The 20,816-nt window shown below is 44.7% G+C and overlaps 2 protein-coding genes across 2 annotated transcripts in view; one reads left to right on the forward strand and one right to left on the reverse strand.

Annotated features, from left to right (window-relative positions):
* Positions 1-506: 506 nt before the first annotated feature.
* Positions 507-7,347, reverse strand: LOC120823502 (biotin-dependent 3-methylcrotonyl-coenzyme A carboxylase beta1 subunit). Its single transcript, XM_040183533.2, has 12 exons — positions 7,119-7,347; positions 5,975-6,139; positions 5,657-5,853; positions 5,393-5,571; positions 5,221-5,301; positions 4,610-4,788; positions 4,299-4,518; positions 4,026-4,117; positions 2,602-2,758; positions 2,282-2,404; positions 1,812-2,021; positions 507-1,628 (listed from the first exon to the last, which is right to left on the reverse strand). The coding sequence occupies exons 1-12, from the start codon at positions 7,136-7,138 to the stop codon at positions 1,542-1,544; spliced, it is 1,710 nt and encodes a 569-aa protein (XP_040039467.2). The 5' UTR covers positions 7,139-7,347; the 3' UTR covers positions 507-1,541.
* Positions 7,348-9,960: 2,613 nt separating this feature from the next.
* fnbp1l (formin binding protein 1-like) overlaps positions 9,961-20,816 on the forward strand; it is a 30,635-nt gene continuing 19,779 nt past the window's right edge. The window contains 3 exon segments of the mRNA XM_078108040.1: positions 9,961-10,035; positions 10,037-10,150; positions 10,152-10,187. Coding sequence (XP_077964166.1) covers positions 9,961-10,035; positions 10,037-10,150; positions 10,152-10,187 — 225 coding nt within the window.

Genomic DNA, 20,816 nt, shown 5'->3' on the forward strand with positions numbered 1-20,816 from the left:
ACTGGTGTAAAAACCAAACACGTGGAGAAAAAGCAAAGACGATCTGCGAATTCTCACACGAAGGGATTTAGGGTTACTTCCTTAACGGATACACCTAAAAATAACTAATCTGTAAACATCAAAATTCCGTAAAATCCTGTGCGTCACGGTGAGCTGAAAGCTCAATAGAGACAGGTGACCTTTAGTAACTAGAGGTTGTGAACTATGAAAAAGGTTCTTTCAAATATAACCTCAAAAATGGCATTATGTCTTCTTTAAAGCCAGAAATAGGATTCAATTAAAAATCTAATTCAAGCGTTTTTTTCTCACAGGGATTTAAGATTATTTAAAATAAGTACAATCACATTTTATTTTAATTTCCTTGTATTGAATGTCATGTTTGGGTACAACATGTAACAATTCTTCAGCTTCAAATTTACTCCTCCTGAAAATGTTGTTTTCATTGGTAAAATGTCCCCAGTATTGATGTAAAATGATCCAAACAAAATAATTCAAAAACACACTAGTTTTGCAAATAGAAAATATATTTACATTTTGATAATCTTACTTTACAAATAAAATAAGAACAGTATGTGATTCATTTACATTCACAGTTGAACAAAACATAACAAGAAATGTAATGGTGACATATTAATGAGAATCGGTCATGTAGGTTTCGGGACAGGATGTCGCTGGTTTACAGACTGTAAAGCCCTCTGAGGCTAATCTGTAATTTGCGATTTTGGGCTATACAAAATAAAATTCAAAGTTGTCAAAGAAGATACCCAAAACACGATGAGGCACTTTTGCAGGATGAACCAGTTTCTAGGAACTAGTAACTTTGTGGAAATACATTTCGATCACAACAAAGTATTACAAAGTAGTACTTAAAGAGGCATCTTAATAAGGGCATGGCCAGTGTGAATACAGGAAGACCGTAGTACTTCCGTAGGAGATACAAAACAATCCAATAAAACTACTGTGGTTGTTGTAAAAAGGATCAAAGTGGGAGAAATGTTACAATTGAATTTGCGATAGCATTCAACCCCCTTGGAGCCTTTCTAATTTGTTTCCACTTTAAATAAATGTGTGTCATTTTTTTTCTTTCCTTCACGTTTAGCTTTGGCTTTGTCTCCTCTCAGAATAACGCCGTCCTCACCTGGTCTTGAATACTTTTCCTCTCTCAGCAGGTGTGTCCATTGTCCGATCATGAGGTATATAATGGACATTTTTACATTCAATTAAGCAAATTGGACTTTTCTTTGTATGTCCATTACAACCAAAATAATTCCTGGTTAATTTCACAACATAACTATTAACGTCCTATTAACTGAACTCAATTAAAAGAGTAGATCTGTATTGTGGGTAACAATTTTTACCAAATATCCGATTAGACGATTGGGCCCGTCTTTCTAAAACGAAGCGCCTACACTCTTCTGGCGCCGCTCCACATGACATTTTGGATCCTTTCAATTTGCGCCGAGCAACCAGACTGAATTAAAAACCGCAGCTTCGCGGACGGATGCTTCGTCCAAAGGACGTGAGGAGAAAGGTGGTGGCCTCTAGACACGCAGAAGTGGTGATTGTAGTTTCTCCGTGGACAGCTGATACTGCTGCTGCTGGATGATATCCAGGCAGCTTCCGAGAACCTGCAAACATGATCAGATTCAAACCAGTGACCTCCCAAGTGGCGCTCCGCCAAAGTTAATTTCGTCAAACTGTATTTTCTGTGTAGCGGCACATCAGCACGCAAACGATTTGAGTTGTGTGTTTGTGTCTACTTTGAAGGGTCCAAATGATTAAATGCCCTAAAGTCCGTTTTTATTTTTTACCTTCCTGGTGTCCTGAGGCAGAATGACTCCATCGTCCCACAGCCTGCCGGAGGAGAAGAAAGCCGAGCTCTCCTCCTCCAGTGTCCTATTTAGCTCGTCCTCCTGCTCACTGTCGGGGGGGAGCAGAGAGCCAGCGTGACCCGGCGCCGCCATGGACACTCTGGCGTTGGGCCACAGGAACAGGAAGTTGGGGTCAAAGGATCGGCCGCACTAGAGACAATGGGGAAACAAAGTTCCAATCAGTGTGACAAACCAGGACTCCTTTCGTGAGCCTTTAGTAGAATAGCAGTGAATGTTCTCCTCTGATAAGCTGTTGACGTTGGCGTATTCAGGCATGTTTCTGTGGGGAATACCAAAACGTGCTGCTCCTATGCACACATTGATGATTTGTTGCTGTAGCTGTGGAATTGTTTAAGAATTGCGGCAGGGTACAGATAATTATCAGACAACTAGGTTATCGTGGCTCTCACCATGGCATAGCTGTCAGCACCATGGCAACCGCCAATCACAACAGTGATTTTCGGGACGGAGGCACAAGCCACTGCTGACATCATTGAAGCCTGAGCCTTCAGCCGATTGCTGTTCACCTCCGCCTAGAAGAGAGACGAACAGGGAAACAAAAAAAATCATATTCCAGCGTTTCAAACCCATCTTTCACCTTCTCCTTAAGCGAACCCCAACTATATGTGAAAAAATGAAATACTAGCAAACTAATTCTTCAGTTGTACGATGCATTGTGAATAAAAACCACCGTGTGTGTGTGCGTGCGTGTTTTGGTGGGGGTTAAGACCTGCGCCGTGGAGAGAGCTGGAGCTCCTGTGGGTGCTGTGTTCTGGAGGAAGAGGAGGGGGACGTCTCTCTGGTCACACAACTGGACAAAGTGGCTCCCCTTCAGTGCGGACTGGTGTGACAGCTCCCCGTTGTTGGCCACTATTCCCACCAGATGGCTGCAACACGGCACATACACACAAATAATAATGAACAATCAAACCGGTTGGAGCTCTCCTGCCCGTGTTGACGCTTCGCCTGGTTACGCTGCTGACTGCTTTCCTCAGTCGGTGGTATATGCAGCGATGGACATTTGTTTTGTATGTCAGTACTGAAATGTCTCAAAACCGTTTGTATAATAGAGAAGCAATGAGAGACACAAGTAAGATGGTTTCAAATTCATTTCGGCACCCAAAGATACAGGAAATCAGGCATGTAGTCTACGTCTCATCTGTCTGCCAGTCACTGCTCTCACAAGCTCATTATAGCCTTGCTCTCGTTGTGGAGTCGTTTCCACGTGCTCCTATCAAGGTTGTGCAGTTTCCCCACTTGAAAGGGAACCGACGAGGTTCCCTGGAAACTGGATTTCACTGTAAACCCGACACGTCCTTTTATTTTCATAGCGTTCACACTTCTTCTTTTCAGATTGGCGCTGAGCGCTGTTTCAGTGCTTGCTTTTCTGGTGTCGTCCCAGGTGAAAAACCTTAAATGCACAAAACAGAACTCGTATTCAATATTTTCAATATATCAAATGGGTCGACGTAAAAAGCCATGGGTTAAAAATGCAATGTAAGTCGCACTGGATAAAGGCGTCAGCTAAATGACCTGTAAAGTAATGTAAAATGAACACAGGCACCCGTGACGGTCCGTGCTCGACCCATATTAGCCGGGTAGGTTCACACGCAAAATGAGTTACAGTGTGAATCAGGATTCATTTCACCAACAAGCTATTCCATCGCAAACATTCTCCGTGCCGCAACCATCACCAGACCAACCACGCGCTAAGGGCACGATCACACACAAGGGGTTAATCTGCTGGCGCTCCTTGCCCTTCAGGGACCTCCGCCTCATATCGTGCAGCGCGCGGCCGTTAAATGCTTTGCATCAGCTGGATCTCGTCTCTGTCAGCTGTTCGTTCGTTCTTTCTCCCCTCGCGCGTCTGCCAAATTGCTCACCTATGTCCTCCTATCTCCTCCTCCCGGGAAAATAGCTCCGCCTACCTTCAGTACGTTCGCCCCACCTCCCCACCCCCATCGAACCGTCATCACATTCTTCAGCATCATCGACATTCTATCATTCCTCATATGGTTGAATTTCTCAAGTTATTATGATAGAATAACTGTATTTTAACATCCTCATAAACTTTACCTTGCAGTTGATTGGCTGAGAACTACAGCGCATGTTGTTCCTGCTCTTACTATCTCAATCTGTGTGTGTGTATTTTACCCATGTATGCTTGCAAAGCCAGTGACCAGAGTGGTTCCATAGCGAGCCTTGAACTCCTGGAAGCGGCCCCCGTCTGTCAGCCGACTGACCACCTGGACAGACAGACAGACAGACAGGAATGCATTCTGGATTCAGTGAGATAATATAACTCCCTAAAAAACAAACACCGTGATAATAGAATGCAAAATATTGTTGTGCTGCGTTTGGGTTCAACACGGTAACGACTATGTCACGACTCTGTTTGGTCAGAACTAACATTTCTATTTTGTATACCATTTTAACATCCACACTGTAGTTGTAACTTTTAGGAGCGAGGCCCAAAAGCTCCATTGAATCATACGGCGGCTCCTCCTCAGCTTTTCTCCTCCTCGTCCTCTCCTCCTCCTCCTCCTCTTCCTCGGGCAGTTGGAAGTTGAGGGTGGACACAATGTTTCTGGTGTAATCGTACGCCTCCTTTTCCTCCCACGCAAAATGATCCACGCAGCCACTCACTCTGAAACCAGATAATGAATTAACAGACACAATGAAGCGAAGGAGTTCTTACTGTAATCTCTGTTTGGGCCGGGTTTGATTTGTGGACCTACTCGGCATGAAGCCTGGCCCCTCCCAGGTCTTCTGGTGTGACTTCCTCTCCCGTGGCGGCCTTGACGAGCGGCGGCCCGCCGAGGAATATGGTACCTATCCGGTGCACCATCACGGTCTCTTCTGCCATGGTGGGGATGTAAGCCCCGCCTGCTGTGCATGAGCCGCACACCACCGACACCTTTTCATTGTGCAGTTTTGTTCAATGTAAAAGAGCAATTTAATTAAGGTGAAATCTGAAACTGGGATTTTATCAAATGGATGGATTTGTCTCTTTTCGGTCAGATCATTGGCATTAGCTGACACAATTCCTGCAGAACATAAACATCCTGTTGATGCCTTCTATGGCCTCATTTAAATTTGTTTTTTGTACATCCAACGCCACTAAAATAGCTGAATAGAGGGAAACTAGGATCAAATGTGCTGGAAAACTGAATCATACACTACCTGGATATACGTTTAATCCATCGCTTTAATATCCTTAGCCCATTGTAAACCGTTTAGTCTTTTGTTGCTGTTTTGCAAAGCCCAAGGAATAGAAACAAGCCAGATGGGACATCATTACAGTACTTTTCCTATTTTGTTGTTTTTCGGATTAAAGGATTTTTTTTACCTGTGGGATCTTCATGGCAGACATGATGGCTTCGTTATAGAACGTCCTTCCTCCCTGGTTCTTATCGGGAAAGATCTCTGACTGGACAATTACACACACAAAGAAAGTCACTATGATTCAGCTCACATTCATTTGATGATAAGATCTTATGGCAAAGTGTGTGTATGTTTACCTGCAGTGGTAGAAAAGCTCCTCCAGAGTCAACCAGGTAAACGCAGGGCAGGCGGTTCTGAATGGCTATTTCCTGTGCTCGTAGCTGCTTCTTCACTGTGATGGGATACGCTGTGCCGCCTTTAACTGTGGCATCGTTGGCAATGAACACACACCAGAGGCCATTGATCCTGCCGATGCCTGAATAAATACGTCATACAAGTTAATTATCCTATGGTTACAGTGACGTGTTAGATATGCAGGTTTGCAGCCGGCGGTTTCTGACCGGTCAGGCAGCCGGCGGATGGGATGTCCCCGTACGGCAGACCGAGACCAGCGAACGGCGACAGCTCCAGGAAGTCCTCATCGTCCAGCAGGAGGCGCAGGCGATCTCTTACCAGCAACTTCCCGTTTCTCTGCGTGTGTCTCTCCATGGCTTTCTCCCCTCCACCCTTCCTTATCTTTTCACTGCACTCTTTGTACCTTACAGAGAGAGAGAGAGAGGGAGCGAATGGATGGCACGCGTTTACAAATGGTCTTCGGTATACATCTCAGTGGAGGAAATCGACTGGATCTAAACAGAACTGGAAAGAGTAGAGCCGACCTGTTGCGACAGGCGTTGCTGTTTCGGAGGTTGGCTTCATACACGTGCCGATGGATGGGCTGGAGAGGCTGCTCCAGCACCACGAAGGCGCTGCGCAGAGCTTTCCTCTTCCTGCCCGCAGAGCTCATGCTGCGGACTGAACATCGCCAATGATGCTCAGCCGGCCTGCGAAGCACAGGAAATAATTAAACAGAGCAAACTAACGCGAATGAACAGGAGAACATGATAAGACGATCTTTGACAATATCGTCACCACAGCAAAAGTATTGCAAGTTATAGCCAGTGAGTTGTTACGTTGCCGTCATCAAATGGCCATTTGTAATATTATTTTGGAATGTCAAATTTACCACAAGCAGTTACGAGCTTACCCTTAATTAACCAATAAAAACTGAAGATTGTATTGATGACTATTCCTGCTACAATCATATAAGAAATGAGCATTAGTCACAAAATGAGTGCATACATGTTCTTTGTGAATCGTTTCAGTTATTTTACATCATTTGGTGAGGGAACACTGCTATTGGAAAGCGGATATTTGGAGTTGAGGGTAAATAAACTAATATTGTGACGGTGTGTTGGCTGGAGTGGTGGTCGCAGCTTCCACATAACTTATAACAGCACAGCTGATCCTCGTATTAATTACCGTGTGTTAAAAAACTCAATATAAACTGACAGACCCGTAGACTGGAGAAGAGCTTCCACAATAAACAGTCCCCTGTAGCTGCTTCCTTAGGTCTGATAACTGTTTTAATGTTGTCCCTAGTCCCCACTAGATGCAGAAGTTGACCTACTATGGAGGCCTCGTGTTGTCCTTTTACTGCAATCCTTTGTTCGATCATCTGATACCTGATCGAAACTATGATGTCACTGGATCCTGAACGGTGCAAACCAGCTAACTTCAGGCTGCAAACGCGTCTGTCCCAAAATGACGTACGCTTTAAGTGAATTAAGTAAACGAAAAGTAGCTATTGTAATAAAGCATGGATAACCTTTGACGCTGCATGCGTAGCGTTATAACCTCGGGAATGAACTGTACAGAAATAAATGTATGCCAAAGGTCGTGCGAAGTGCACGGGTGCACTTCAAGTCATGCATACACGTGTAACTGTACATATAAGAACTGAAACAATGCAACGTATCTTACCTTAGAATGCAGCGGAACATGTCTGTCTGTGAACGCTGTAATTGTTTTTTAGTTGAGTAAAGAGCTAGGCATCACTTATCGATGTCAGCAGAAAGGGACTAGACATTACTAATCGATCTCGGCAGAAATGACCCAGGCATTACTGACCGAATTGGCCCTAAACTAGCGTGGAGGAGGAGCGGTTCCTCCCGCCGACATACTTGATCCAATCACATACATGTGTGCTCTCCTGACAGGCGAAACAAAGCGTGTTTACAGTGTTTGGTGTGTCTGTAACTCTCATCCTTATCGGAACCGCCTCACTTTGTGCTTTGCTTTGTGACCTTTCGTTCCTCAACCAGGATAAGACAGTGACCCCTTTTAACATAATCCAAAAATTACTAATCTAAATGTTAAAAATCAGCGGGTTTCTGTGAATGCGTTAATCATGGAAATCCCTAAACAGCACGGGATTGTTTTATTCCAGGAGTACATTCATCTCAGTGCCAGGGAAGACTTCCTAAGTGTTTCAAAGACAGTGACTCCCCGAATAAGCAGAAAAAAACAGTTATCAGGAATCTGAATACAAATTTAATTTAGTTTCAAAAGCATATTGTGTAGGCTACATATATTAGTCTTTGTCTCACTTTTATCTATAAAAGTGACTTAGTTCTGCTCAAAAAATGATTTGGTTCTCAACATCAGGACATCAGCTTTATTGGCCATGTGTTTGACTCCAGTTGAGGTGGGGAGAGGAGGCGGTGGAGGGGGGGGCAGCCGTATGGCTGCATAGGAGCACTTGACAAATTGGTCAAACATGAATCTCGTTGGGGATGTATTGATTGAGGCTCTCCTGAATGAACGCAGTGTCAGGGCTTATCTCTGTCGCGCAGATGGCTGCCACTGACGGCGAAATGTCATGTTTACTAAGTGGTACTTTTCATCATCTTCCCCTTCCTCAGCTTCATTCATGTCCCTGTTGGTCTCCACTCTCCTAGCACGTGGCTGTGTTTAAACCTCCACATGGCAGTAGAAGATGTCATGTGATATCCCAGACCTCCCTTTTCCTTCAGCTGTATAACACGGCTACCGACCCTTTGTTGGATTTGCCTGTGTGAAGAAGGAGGAATGCAGAACTCTTGTAAAGCCAAGAAATGCAAATTGAACTGAAGAGTCTACATTGCCGCGAGATTGGTCGCTGTGAGGGTATCCACTCGATTGGTGTGGTTGACGGCCCCCCCTGGGGTTTCCTTTGGGCTGCCATTTTTTTCTTTTGTAATGCACCACTGTTTTTTCTCTGAGGATGCTAAGACAAAGAGAGGCCAGGCAATGGCTGAAAGGTCCTTTATATTACTTATAGTAGCTCAACAGGCCCAGGATTTCTTATCAGCTCACTTTTGTCTTTTTTCCTTTCAAGGCCTTTACTGCAGCAGTATCCAGTGAAGCAGCAGATGGCGGAAATATCCCACACTACTCAGTATAGTATAGCATACTGTAGACTCTTTTGAAACCAAACTTCCTGACGGACAGGACGCAGAAGGTGAGCCTATATGGAAAAATCACATCTAGCACCCGAACTATGAGCACTGGCGCCCCCTCGTGGATGTGTGCTCTCCCCACTGCTCTTCTCCCTCAGAAAGTACAACCTGCCTCAGGAGCTGCTGATACTGTTCTACTCCGCCATCATCCAGTCTGTGCCCTGTTCTTCCATCACTGTGAGCTTTGGATTGGCCTGCAAACAGGACAGAGCCAGACTACAATGGATTGTCAGGTCTGCAGAGAGAACTATTGCTTCCAGCCCGCCCTCCATCCCGGACTTGTACACCTCCAGAGTAAATTAACCAGACACCTCCATCTGCACTACTTGCACTACATATTTATATTGTACCTCTTGGTAGATGTTTATGCTTAATTGTTGTGTTATATTTTGTTGTCTTTAATGTATTTTTCATATGTTGAATATTTCTGTTGTGTATTTGTATATCTATGTACGATTGAGAGCAACATTGAGACACATACAAGGCCTGATTCTGATTCAGAGACCTTTCGCTGTTATGACAGATTCCAGCCACTAGAGGGAACTGTTTATTCAACAATGACCAAGTAAGGGTTCTGTCCAAAGATCGATTACTGTCACCATGGAATTTAAAATATTTTTAACATTAAAGCTAAGCAGCCCAATATTCCAGTGAAGTAATGTAGGTCATGGTAGTAATACTACCAAGAAAACCACTTCATCCACTGAGAGTCAATACCTGAAATAAAGATAAAGATTTTCTCAAAGTGGTGTCCCTTGTCCATCTACAATAAAGTTGTTTTTAATGTGGGTCTTTTGATTTGTAAAATCACCAGAGATTTTTAAATACACATATTGGATTAAGAAGGAGATAGGAAACTTTCCTGCTCCTGAACTAAGAGTAGACATGAACATAAAACGATAATGTCAATGTAGAATCCATCTTAAATATCTGAATTATTTTGCACTGGAGCTGAATTTGAAATATTCTTGAAATTTGGCCTAGATAAAACACAGTGAGTAAAATAATGTAACACTGAGTAAACTTGTTAAATGTAAATATAATCAGTCCTGATCATGAATTACCACCTTGACACTTGACTGCTTAGCTTGTATTCATGCGGTCATTGTTTTAATAATTGGTCAACTGATTAATAATAAATACAATCCAATGTGTATGTGTGTAATTAATTATCTAAATGGGATTGAGTTTAATGGGATTGAGTCAACAAGTTATTTTTGTAATTTGCTATGAGCTCTACTAAAGATACTGTTGTCTGTTGTTTCCCCGGTAGTCTAAAATCACTTAACTATTTACTATTTGATTATCTTTCTCGGGCCTGACCAATGACCGTAGGAGCCCTGGTCTGGGCGGCCCTGCTGATTCAGGCGGATAGGGAGCAGGAGGGGGAGGAGGAGCAGGAGGGGGGCGGGGTGTTGTTGGTCGGCGGATCCTCAGTCAAAGCACCGGAGTACCAGCGGCAGTTTGGGAGCGCCTCAGCGGGGAAGTCTGCGTCCAATACGGGAGAAGCCAAAGGGGGGAATCCGCGATGAGTTGGGGAACGGAGCTCTGGGTACGTTTAAAGTCATTAAACTGTGTTTGACTCATTTACCTCTACCGGAGCCCCGGTCCGCCCACCGAATGTCTGGGAAACCGAGTGGGAGAAAGGTGCCGCGTTACCTTTTTCAGCTTTGTGTGAGGAGGCGAGCGGCTAACGAGGGCGCTAGCTGGCTGCCGGCCGGCCCGAAGCTAAAGCTAAAGCTAATCCGCGGTGCACCTTAAAGGCGCTGACAGCGGGCGGAACAAAAGGCAGCACCGCGGACAGACGGGCACGACAGCGGGGGCCGGGGGCCGGGGGCGGGGAGGGGGTGGTGGAGGGGGGCTTCTCGGCCTGGCTACTTATCAACTTAAATAATATCCCGGCTGCTCAATGGGTGTTTTTATTTTTGTTTTGTTGGACTGGGCAAGTTAAGAAGTTGTACCTTGAGTGTCACACCCTGTTGGAAAGAGACGCCCGGCAGGGACCCCCCCGGCAGCGGGGTGGAGAATCCGGTTAGACACCGCGGTCCTGGTGGGGAAGAGAACCGAACGCTCAGAGCCGTCGGGTTCTCTTTGTGCCTGAGGTCACCCAACCTTTTGTCTCCAACTTGTACCTGATTAATGCGAAGGGACGAAGTGAATGAGCCGATGTAAACAACGAGATATTAGGACGTGTTTTACTTTTTGTTTTTTTTATTTGTTTAAACGAGTCATAGCCGACATACTGTGTATTGTGGGGTGTTGCCCATCACGGGCTGCTGTAACCAGCCAGCAGCATCCTCCCTGTGCGTGTGTGTGTGTGTGCGTGTGTGTGTGTGTGTGTGTGTGTGTGTGTGTGTGTGTGTGTGTGTGTGTGAGAGAAGGAGATGAGATGATACTCCTCCATGACCTCAGTGGTTATTCTCTGTTTAATACAAGACCACTTTTTGTATTTGCTCAGATTTGAACACCTCGTCGGGATTTTTTTTTCTTTCTTAGCTGTATTAGTTTCTACCTTCTGGCAGTATGCTTGAGAAGATGTCCCCTAATCAGCCGTGTCAGTCTGTGTTCCCAGCAAGACAGATGGAAAGAATGCTGTTGATCGAGGGTTTTTTTTACTGTAGAGGAAATGAAAATATGTTTTTGCCTGTTTCTAAGGTTTCAGACAATTTATTGATCAGAAAAAGACAAGATACATTTTTTATGTTTATGGCAGACTATGTGTATATACAAATCATAATCATGGTGATCACCAAGACAACTATTGGGTTTGTTGGGCTGCTGCTCACATTTCTTCATTCATCTTCACCTTCTAGTTATCAATCATTGACATCTTTAGAATTTCCAAAAACTACAAAAATAGAAAGAAAAAAATGGCACTCACAGACATCAACATAATAAATAAATAATAAACGAATCATTTTTTTTATTTCATCATATGTGTTTAAAAATAAGAGACTTATTCCAATTATAGGAACATTTACAGAAAAGCTTAAACTGCTCTAAAAAGAAAATCCTATTTAATTTGTAATGTAGAACTAATATAGAAAATCCCCCACCAGATGTCCCGATGAAATAAAGACATGGTTTGTATTGTAGTAAAATATATCCTTGGATTCCAATCTCCCAAAGCGGTTCCAGTCGGTCTCTGCCTCGTCCTTAACGTCAGTGCGATAGCAAAGCCCCGTATGATCTGCTAAATCGAGGCGCTTGCTGACGGACCGTCACAATCCCCTCTATCCACTGATGGGATTAATGTGTTGCCTGATGTCAGATTACACATGATTGGCTGATGATGTGAGATTACGGATTATTGTCCGGGCGATGGGGTTAAAGCTGTTGCTTTGGTGTTTTACAGATGACCCAATGTCTAAGCTCAGACACGCTACATATTTATTTCATTTCATAAACAGTGGGGGCGTGGCTATATGTAATCAAATTATTGGCAACAGAGATTACAAATTTCTTTTGACTTTTTTATGCTTGAGAAATGAATGCAGTTATTACTCACTATACTTTTATATTTCTACTGGCTGTGAACAGATTTAAAACTTGCTTTTCTGCATTTGATTCGTTTGAGAGCTTCTGGAACACGTGTTTTCCCTTCTTTTCTTCATTTGAATCATCTTGTGACAAACCGAGAGGCTGTAAAACAACCAACGAATCGACTGTAGCATTTTTTTTGATGAACGGCACCATATGAAATGAAAACCAACTCCCAAAACATCTTTATTATATTCAATCCCAGCTCTTGCGAGACATTTACAAAGCAAGCGAGGAACATCCTATTACCGCGCTGGCTTCCTGCCCTCCGACACATACACACACAGAAAGTAGGACGTGTTGGTCTGAATTAAAGCTGTGTGTGTGTGTGTGCTGGGATGCTGCCCCGCCGCGCTCTTCCCGTCTGCTTGCGGTGAGCCGGAGGCCAGCAGGTTGGAGCAGCCAACTCTGACCGAAGCACAAGGGGCCGGCGTCTCCTCCGATCGGCCAAACTGAAAGACGGGGACGGGGGATGAAGGGACGCACGGTGGAGGGACGGGGACAAGCTTTAAACAGCTGGCTGGACTCTTGCCTCCTGCCTCGAAGTCTGTCAGCTGCTGAATGCAGTGGAGACCTTCCACCAATTGTGGAAACCGTTTCAGAGCAGCGAGCAGGTTTCTCTTTTCTTTTGGGGGATTAAGGAGTCACAAGCGTTTGCTTTTCTCTCCTTTGGTGTGGATTTTTTTAAAAGGCCTCTTGCTGTGTTCCCTCAGGTGTCCTCTGGGTGTTTCTTGGAGAGTGGGGTACTGCGGTTATGTGGGAACCATTTGAAGTGAGGGGCGAGAGGATTGTTTGCGTTCTCGGCATCAGGTGGCCATCGGACTCCGACGAGGCCGTTCGATATCCCCGCTCCTGTTTGGGCTATTTATAGATCATAGCATACAGCACCTCGGGTTGTCTTGCGTGTAACAATCCTCTCAGATTTGGATGAGGATGAAGCACTCGCTGATTTCATATTATCAAATATGAAAATTTGTTAAATTGCTTTATTTGGAACCAACTTTTTCTCCGCATCTAAATACTGCCAGTTAAGTTATTAAAGCATTTGTTCTTCGGTATGGGCGAGTTTCTGTCATGGCAGGTCACAGCCGGCGGGGATGAAGTCTCGGCCAGGAAGCTGCAGGCTGCCGGTCTCTCCAGTGTAGCATGTCAACACTTTGTGTGTAAGTGAAAGGGGAGGAAGGAAGGGGGGGGGTGTGGTAGGTGAGCGTAAGAGGACATGTTGTTTTCAATGATCGCTGAAGCTCTTAATATTTTGGATATGTCCCAGGGAGAGTGAGGGGAGGGAGTGTGTGTGTGGGGGGGGGGGTGTCTTTCTTAATTACCAAAATGGTGCAAACACACGTCTGCGGGAGACCGGGAGGAAGATGAGGACGGAGAGTGAGGGAGGAGGTGTGAGAGAGCGGAGGAGGAGAGGGCCCCCAGAGAGGAACGGAGGGAGATATTTCCATACGGGGTGGGGGAGGGGGGTGAACCGATGACGGTTCATGCACTGCGAGGAGGGTAGCCAGACATAATGGATTAAATTAAACATGAATGACGACTGGCTGCTGCAACCGTAAGCGGATACGCAGCAGGACGCGTGGGGCTGCAGGTCAGAGAGGAGCAGGATGAGGTCACTCGTGGGGAACCTTCCCCGGGAGGTTACTTTGTAACACGAGCACTGTATTTTAACTCTTTCACTGCAAAATTGCAAAATCCTCCATCATAATATTCTATAGTTTAGAAAATACTTAATTAGCACTCCATCTAAACCTTTGTGTTTTGGCTAGCCGTTTAGCATATACTCATATAAAAACAGGTGATCTGATTTTAAACCATCCCAGAAGAACGGCAGCGACAAAGTGAAGCGCTGCCGACTAAAAGCGAGACACGAACTCGTACGAATACTTTTCTGAATCCGTCATCTGGTTCCGTGGGAAGTGATGCTGACACGCTCACGCTCACAGCTGCCTTCTTCCGTTTCACAATCCGTCCCCTCTGGTCCTCTGGTCCTCCCATCGCTCCCATCGCTCCCTGCGCATGCATTCACAGCTGTGTGCTCCGAGCCAGCTGTTTGGCACTCGGGCCCTTCTGTGACTCGGGCGCCATCACATCTGCCGATGCGGTGACCCGGGATGAACCCGCTTTCTCTCGTGTAAGATGTTGAACACTTGTTGAATGTGGCCCCTGGAGATAAATTATAGTTTGCATTATTTTTTCTTTCCAGGAAGTAAAAATCGAATGAGGAGATAATGAGTCGTTGAGTTAGGAGCTGCCTTCCAGGAGTCAGTCCGTCTGTCAGCGGTGTATTAGTCAGTTGCTTTGTTATTATTATTTTGGACACAGGAGGGAAAATTGGAACGTGGGGGGGATATTTTATTTTTTTGCTGAACTTTCCCAACTTCAACGTTCAACCCAGTTATTACGCTCAGCCTCTACTGGACGGCTCTCTGCTGTCAATCTAAAGTCTGCTTGTGCCACACGTAGTTTTGAGTTTTTAGCCCTGATGCAGTGTTAATTTTGGCAGCTATTTTTGATTTAGTCTTAGTCTTTAGACAAAAATGCATATTGGTTTTAGTCACATTTAGTAATTCTAATCCTCCTTAGTTTTAGTCTAGTTTTAGTCGACGAAAACTAGACTAAAATGTAATTAGTTTTAGTCACATTTAATAGCCATATTAAACTCATTTTCTTCCCTTCTCAGGCCCAGGGACCCCCTGTGTTGTGTCTACAGCTGCATAATAGTCTAGCTTGCAGTACTTGGTGGTCCATTAGATGTCCCTCCTATAGGACAGGTCTATAGCAGCGGTCGGCAAACTTTTTGACTCGGGGGGCCACGATGGGTTGTAAAATGTGACGGAGGAGCCGGGCCAAGAACAAATGGTGGAAGTGTTTGTGTGAACTGATATAAATGACATGTGAAAAATCATTACATGAAAGGATTTGGATTTTAACAAATAGCAAAGCATTTATTTGTAAGGCAATTCAACAAATTGGCAACGGTGTAACAACTTCATGAGGACCAGGGATCTAAACGCAACACTTTGTTGTCTTTGTCTGTTTACTTGCAGTGCTTTTGAAACTTCATGCTCCTTTATTGTTTCCACTGTCCCAACAAAAGAGACCTTAACGTCCTACCATCGGTGCAATACATTATTTTCTTGGCTTCAGAACCTGCAATGAGTTTCTGTGAAGCAGCGCGGCTTCAGCCTGCTAACAGGCAGCTAAACCGAGACAGCCGAGCTAAACTAAGGAAGCCACATTCAAACTCGCCGAAGCGTAAAATAGTCGTCGCGGTCCCTAGTCGTACTTTGTCTGTCTGTTGTCTGTTAGCTGCGTGCGAATTTAGAGGGAAAAAGTATTGTGACTTCGTCAACCACCAACATGTTCGTCTCGTCTCGTTAACGAAAGTTAGAATAGATTTAGTCATAGTTTTTATTTTTTATAATCGTTTTTGTCACGTCTTAGTCATGGAAAAAAGGTTCTTTAACAAAAAATTTTCGTCATAGTTTTTGTCGACGAAATTAACACTGAACTGATGTATATAGGAAATTGTCGGGCTGGGCAGTAGCCGTTATATTGATTATTGCCATATTGATTATTGCCATATTGATTACCCTATGGTGTCCATATCCTTTAATCTTAATACTTCATTGTGGGTCATTTTGCATGTTAATGAGCATACGATCCATACTGCGTCTCCACAATCTTATCAATATTATGTTTTACTTTTTAGGTATTTAATTGACTTAAGCAGCCACAGAGATTGACAATTCATATCGACAAAATCAGACCCCAATGACCATAATCTCGTATACGTATTCTGTAATGACTGCATAAAATAGCTGTACATCACCTATCACATAATCAACAAGCTTTGATGAAGGATCATTTTGCTAAAACTACATTTACAAAAACTGCAGTAAGGTGACTGTTTTTGTGGCGGCTGTAGACCTCCTTTCAAACCTGCAGAAACTCGTCGCGTCAAAGCGAGACGTCCTCCAGATGTCCTCGGGTTTCTGCTGTGATCACATCAGCTGCCTGTTCAGTCGGTCTCACCTCAGGTGCAATGACGGTATCGGTTCTGTGGACGGACACGCCGGGTCGCCACGTTTGTGTGACCGAAACAGAACGACGGCCGTGAAAAAATAACCCAATACTGCCTTTTAAAGTAATGTTATCATTGTCAGATGTTTTGTGATGCCTGCAAATTAACCTCCATGAATGTTAACTGGGACATTCATTTATTCATTTAGCAGTTTTCCTTAAACAGTTCTTCAATCTAGCTCCTACAATGTGATTAGATAAAGTATATTATCATAAATGCAATAAGTTGAAGGTGTGGCCAGATTCACTGACGCACACATTTTGCTTTCTTCTTCCTTTTCATACGTTTGTGTTACTCAAGAAGACGAAGCGTTGTGCGCCTCAGTGCCCTCTGATTGTTGGTTCGGTTCCATGCGTAGTCGTGTGGTTCCCGGTCTCTACGGTACCATCACCTCCCTTAGCTACCAATGTGCATGGCGAATAAATCAAGCACGACTGAGTGAAGCACCTTTTTGTTCAGTGTGTGTGTGAGAATTCCTAACTGCACCTCCATCCTTAAGGCCAGCGCTCTTCATCTTCATCCTCCTCCTCCTCTACAAACCCCGCCTCCTCTCCCTCAGGATCAGGCAGAGCGCTTTTCCCACAAGCGAAAATAGAAGAAGTCTATTTAAATGTTATTTATGTCACAGACCTTTTAATAGACGTGTAAGTAACGTGAAAAAGTCTACTACAAGGGAGTAAAACAATATCATTAAGATCATTTAAGTAGGTTAATGATTGTTTCTTACTGCTTTTGTACTTGTGACCTCTTAAGACAATGACTAAAAACTCTTCTGACCCCAGCAGTTAAGAGTGGTGAAGTTCTCTCGTCAAATCAAGCAGTACCTTCGTGAACTACAAAGGTACGCTCTAAATGTACAAGGTACTACTGATCATTTATGCCGTCCCACTCAAAAGTTAGAGCTGCAATTATTTTTGCATTTATCTGGTCATGGATTTATTTTATATTTTAAATATTTCCCCGAATGCACAGACCAAACGGAAAGATATTAAATTGACAAATGTAGAAAGCAAGAAATCCTGATTGACAGATGACGACGATGGTGATATGATTCGTAGTTGCTACTTTATGTTTCCGCTCTGTTTTTTCCCTGAGTTACTCTTCATCAGCGTCATACAAAACAAAGCTAAAATCCGTAATGTTTCCATTGGCTGCATCTGCATATGAACCGCTGATGGTCGGTGACCTCCAGCAGCCATCACAAGGGTTCTAGTAGGTCTCCGCCCCTCGCGCCGACACTGCAGTTGGCTTTGTGTACAAAATCTGTTTTACGATTCGGCCTTATCAGCCCGCAGGACACGCTGCATTTTTCTGCTGTTGTGGTTGATGAGTGCATGTGCATGTGTATGGTAAACACTGGCTTGGGCTGCAGCACACCGCGCTTCACATACCACAGCGTCCTGTGCGAAAGGATACAGTAACTGGGACAGCCCCGCCCCCTCTCCTCCCCCTCTCTGTCTGACACCCGGCCCCTTTGCATACGAGGAAACAAAGCTAATTTGAGCAACAGAGGAGGTTTCCCACGCGCTTTATTTGTCCGATGCAGTTTCAGAGCCCAATAAAAACGGCTCTGTGTTGCTCATTTGCACACACACACACACACACACACACACACACACACACACACACACACACACACACACACACACACACACACACACACACACACACACACACACACACACTAGCTGCTTTGCGTGGAAGGTATCTGGTTACCTAGGTAACCTGTCTGTGAGGTACACATTGAGCACACTGGTTTCCACAAGGAGCCTCAACCATAATGTCAGGTGGTGTCTTCACTTCACTCCGGTCTGGTTTGGAGTCTTCAAAAAAATAAATAAAATAAATAATAAAATATATATATATAATAGAGATGGAAGCGTTAAGAATTTTCTATCATCATTTTAGGAATGGCGTTAAAACACTCGATGTGTTTCCTGAGAATTGGTTTGCCTCCAATGCTTCACTCTGATAACTGTAAATGGCAGCGTTGTGAGGAGGAGCCGCTATTGTCCCCGCACGCCGTAACAAATACTACTGAGTTTTTGTAGTTGGGACTTGGTGTGGTTCATTGAAACCCTCTTGATGGTTACAAGTTGTTAGTCGCACAGAACACTGGAGGGAAGACTACTTTAGAGCAGCCGCAGTAACTGATATTAATGCCAGTTGAGGTAGAAACGCTATATCATATATTCCAGTAAATGTGTGGCCCGCCATAGTCAAGCCCTCCGAGGTGCTATCCACAACTGTTGCTCATGAAAAACTAATGTTTTTTCGACATTAGTTTAGCTGAGAACCACAATACTCTGTAGTGCACTTTTGACTGCATATCGGACGTTAGTCATATGATATGCAGTTAATGGTTAACACAGGCACACAATAACAGCAAAAATGCACCACGCAGGCCAGTTTGTGTTGTTCTTTGCTGTTAAACACGCAGACAACGGTGGGAAAAATGAAATCGGGCATGGCGGCTGCACAGGATTCTCTGTCAGCATGTCACATGATGAGCGCGCTCATGTTCAGCTGCTCCCTGCAGGAAGTAAGAGAGCACATGCTTGTTCATACCGTGGCAAAGACTTATCTCAGGAGATTTGTCCAACAAATGCAGGCAGGTTTTGAGTGAATGCGAGCTATTGAGCAGGACTTTCAGCTGGCTGTAAGGGAACATTTGGGGGAATATTCCAGATACATCTGTAGGGATAAAGACACAATTTGGATCATTCAAAATAGTCATTTTTCTGCTGCCGTCTATGGAAAACCTTGTTTAAGTCTTTTAAAGCCAATGTTAAATGAAAGGTTTGAAGATTAAAACCACTGTCAAAGAAGTTCAGAGACAACGACTCCGGCTCCGTCCGCAAGATAACAGAAACTGCCTAATGCTCACTAATCAACACACCACCATCTACTTTCGATATATTGCAAAACGTCTCTATTCCACCGCTTTAGTTTGTAGCAGTTCCCCGTCTTCATGCTGAGCTGACAGACTGCCGGATGACCTTCATACTTAGTGGATGGAAGTTGTATCCTACCAACTCCTCTTCTACTCTCAGCCTGCCCCGAAGGGACTAAAGCTCATGTGATGTGTTCATTGCCTAAAAATAGGAGCGGCTGTCAGCACCCAAACCAAGTGTCAAAGCCCACAGTCAACCGCACTAACCAGCATGAACACCCAGGAGACGGCGTCAGGGTCAACACACACGCACACACACACTCACACACACGGCTGGGAGCCTCATGCTGACTCTGATTAGGGCACTTAAGATGTGGTGTGATAAATTAAGGCGCGCCGTGTGTGTGTGTGTGTGTGTGTGTGTGTGTGTGTGTGAGACTCTTCTGTTGGATGCTGTTGCCATTATTTCTTTTAGGTTAAACAATAAAGTAAGAGAATGAGAAGAATCCTTAGAGAAAGCGACAGAGGAGGAATTTCTCTCTTCCCAGGCGGCCAGTAAAGGTAATGTGTACAGAATAAACAACGTAATAAAATCTCATCACCTCCGTCGTCTATCCGCTCAACATACTCAAGCCAACGCAAATGACCCACGTCCTGAAAACATCAAATAATGAAGTTAACAGAACAGGGTTGCCTCGGTTTCACCCTTTCCCCCATCAGATAGTGACCGAGGAAATCCGCTGGTCGACCTTCAGAGTCCGAAGGCTTCAAGTTCATGGCCTGAGACGAGGAGGGTCGTAGTTGTGCTCTTTCTGTGTGGCGGAAACGGCGAGAACGAATGTGATGAGACGCCAGCGCCCCCGCCTAACTTTCCCTCCCAAGCACCTCACATTCCAGCTGGCGGGAGGAGGAGTGTTATGATGGAAGAGCGAGCGAGCGCGTGTTGGTGACACGGTTAAGTGTTTAAAGGAGGTGGTTTCCGGCGCTCGGTTGGACAAGATCATACCTGGATTTCCTTTTGTTTCTCTCTATCATCCACTTGCGTTCGCCCGTCTTTCTCTCCCCTTCGCCTGCCTAACCAGTCCAGCAAGGTGTGTGTTTGAAGCCGAGAGAGACAATAGAGGGCCTCAGGTTGCCGTGAAAGCTGACGTGTTCGCCGCAAACGTGTGTGTGTGTGTGTGTGTGTGTTTTTTTTCAACATACCGGTAGTAAGCACAGCGGGCCTCGATTCAAACCCGTGTCATTGGGTGTCCATGGATATGGATTATTTATGCGGTCTGCAAATCCCCGTAAGCCTCAATGTAATATCCATGCATAATAACCACGACTAAAGGCCGTAATGTCTTTAGCGTGGGTGACTGTTTCCTCATGGGCCCGACGCGGCGATGCAGGACGTCTGCTCCTTTCAATCCTGCGCCGTGCTGCAGAGGCCCGATCGAGCTTTGCATTTTATGACGCGGTTCGCTGCAGAGCAAATGCCGCTTAACGCATTACATGTAGCAGTTGCAACAATGTCTTCAGTGTTTTGTGTCCCGCTCAACACGCTCCGAGCAAGCAGTTTGTTTTCTTGCGTGGTCCATGCAGGCTCACCGTCTGCTCTTCGTCATACCTTTTTTAGTGGCCAGAGATGCGCCCTGTTGCTCAGGATAAGCGACTAA

This window comes from Gasterosteus aculeatus, chromosome 8 (assembly GCF_964276395.1).
Source record: "Gasterosteus aculeatus chromosome 8, fGasAcu3.hap1.1, whole genome shotgun sequence".
Classification (NCBI taxonomy): domain Eukaryota; kingdom Metazoa; phylum Chordata; class Actinopteri; order Perciformes; family Gasterosteidae; genus Gasterosteus; species Gasterosteus aculeatus.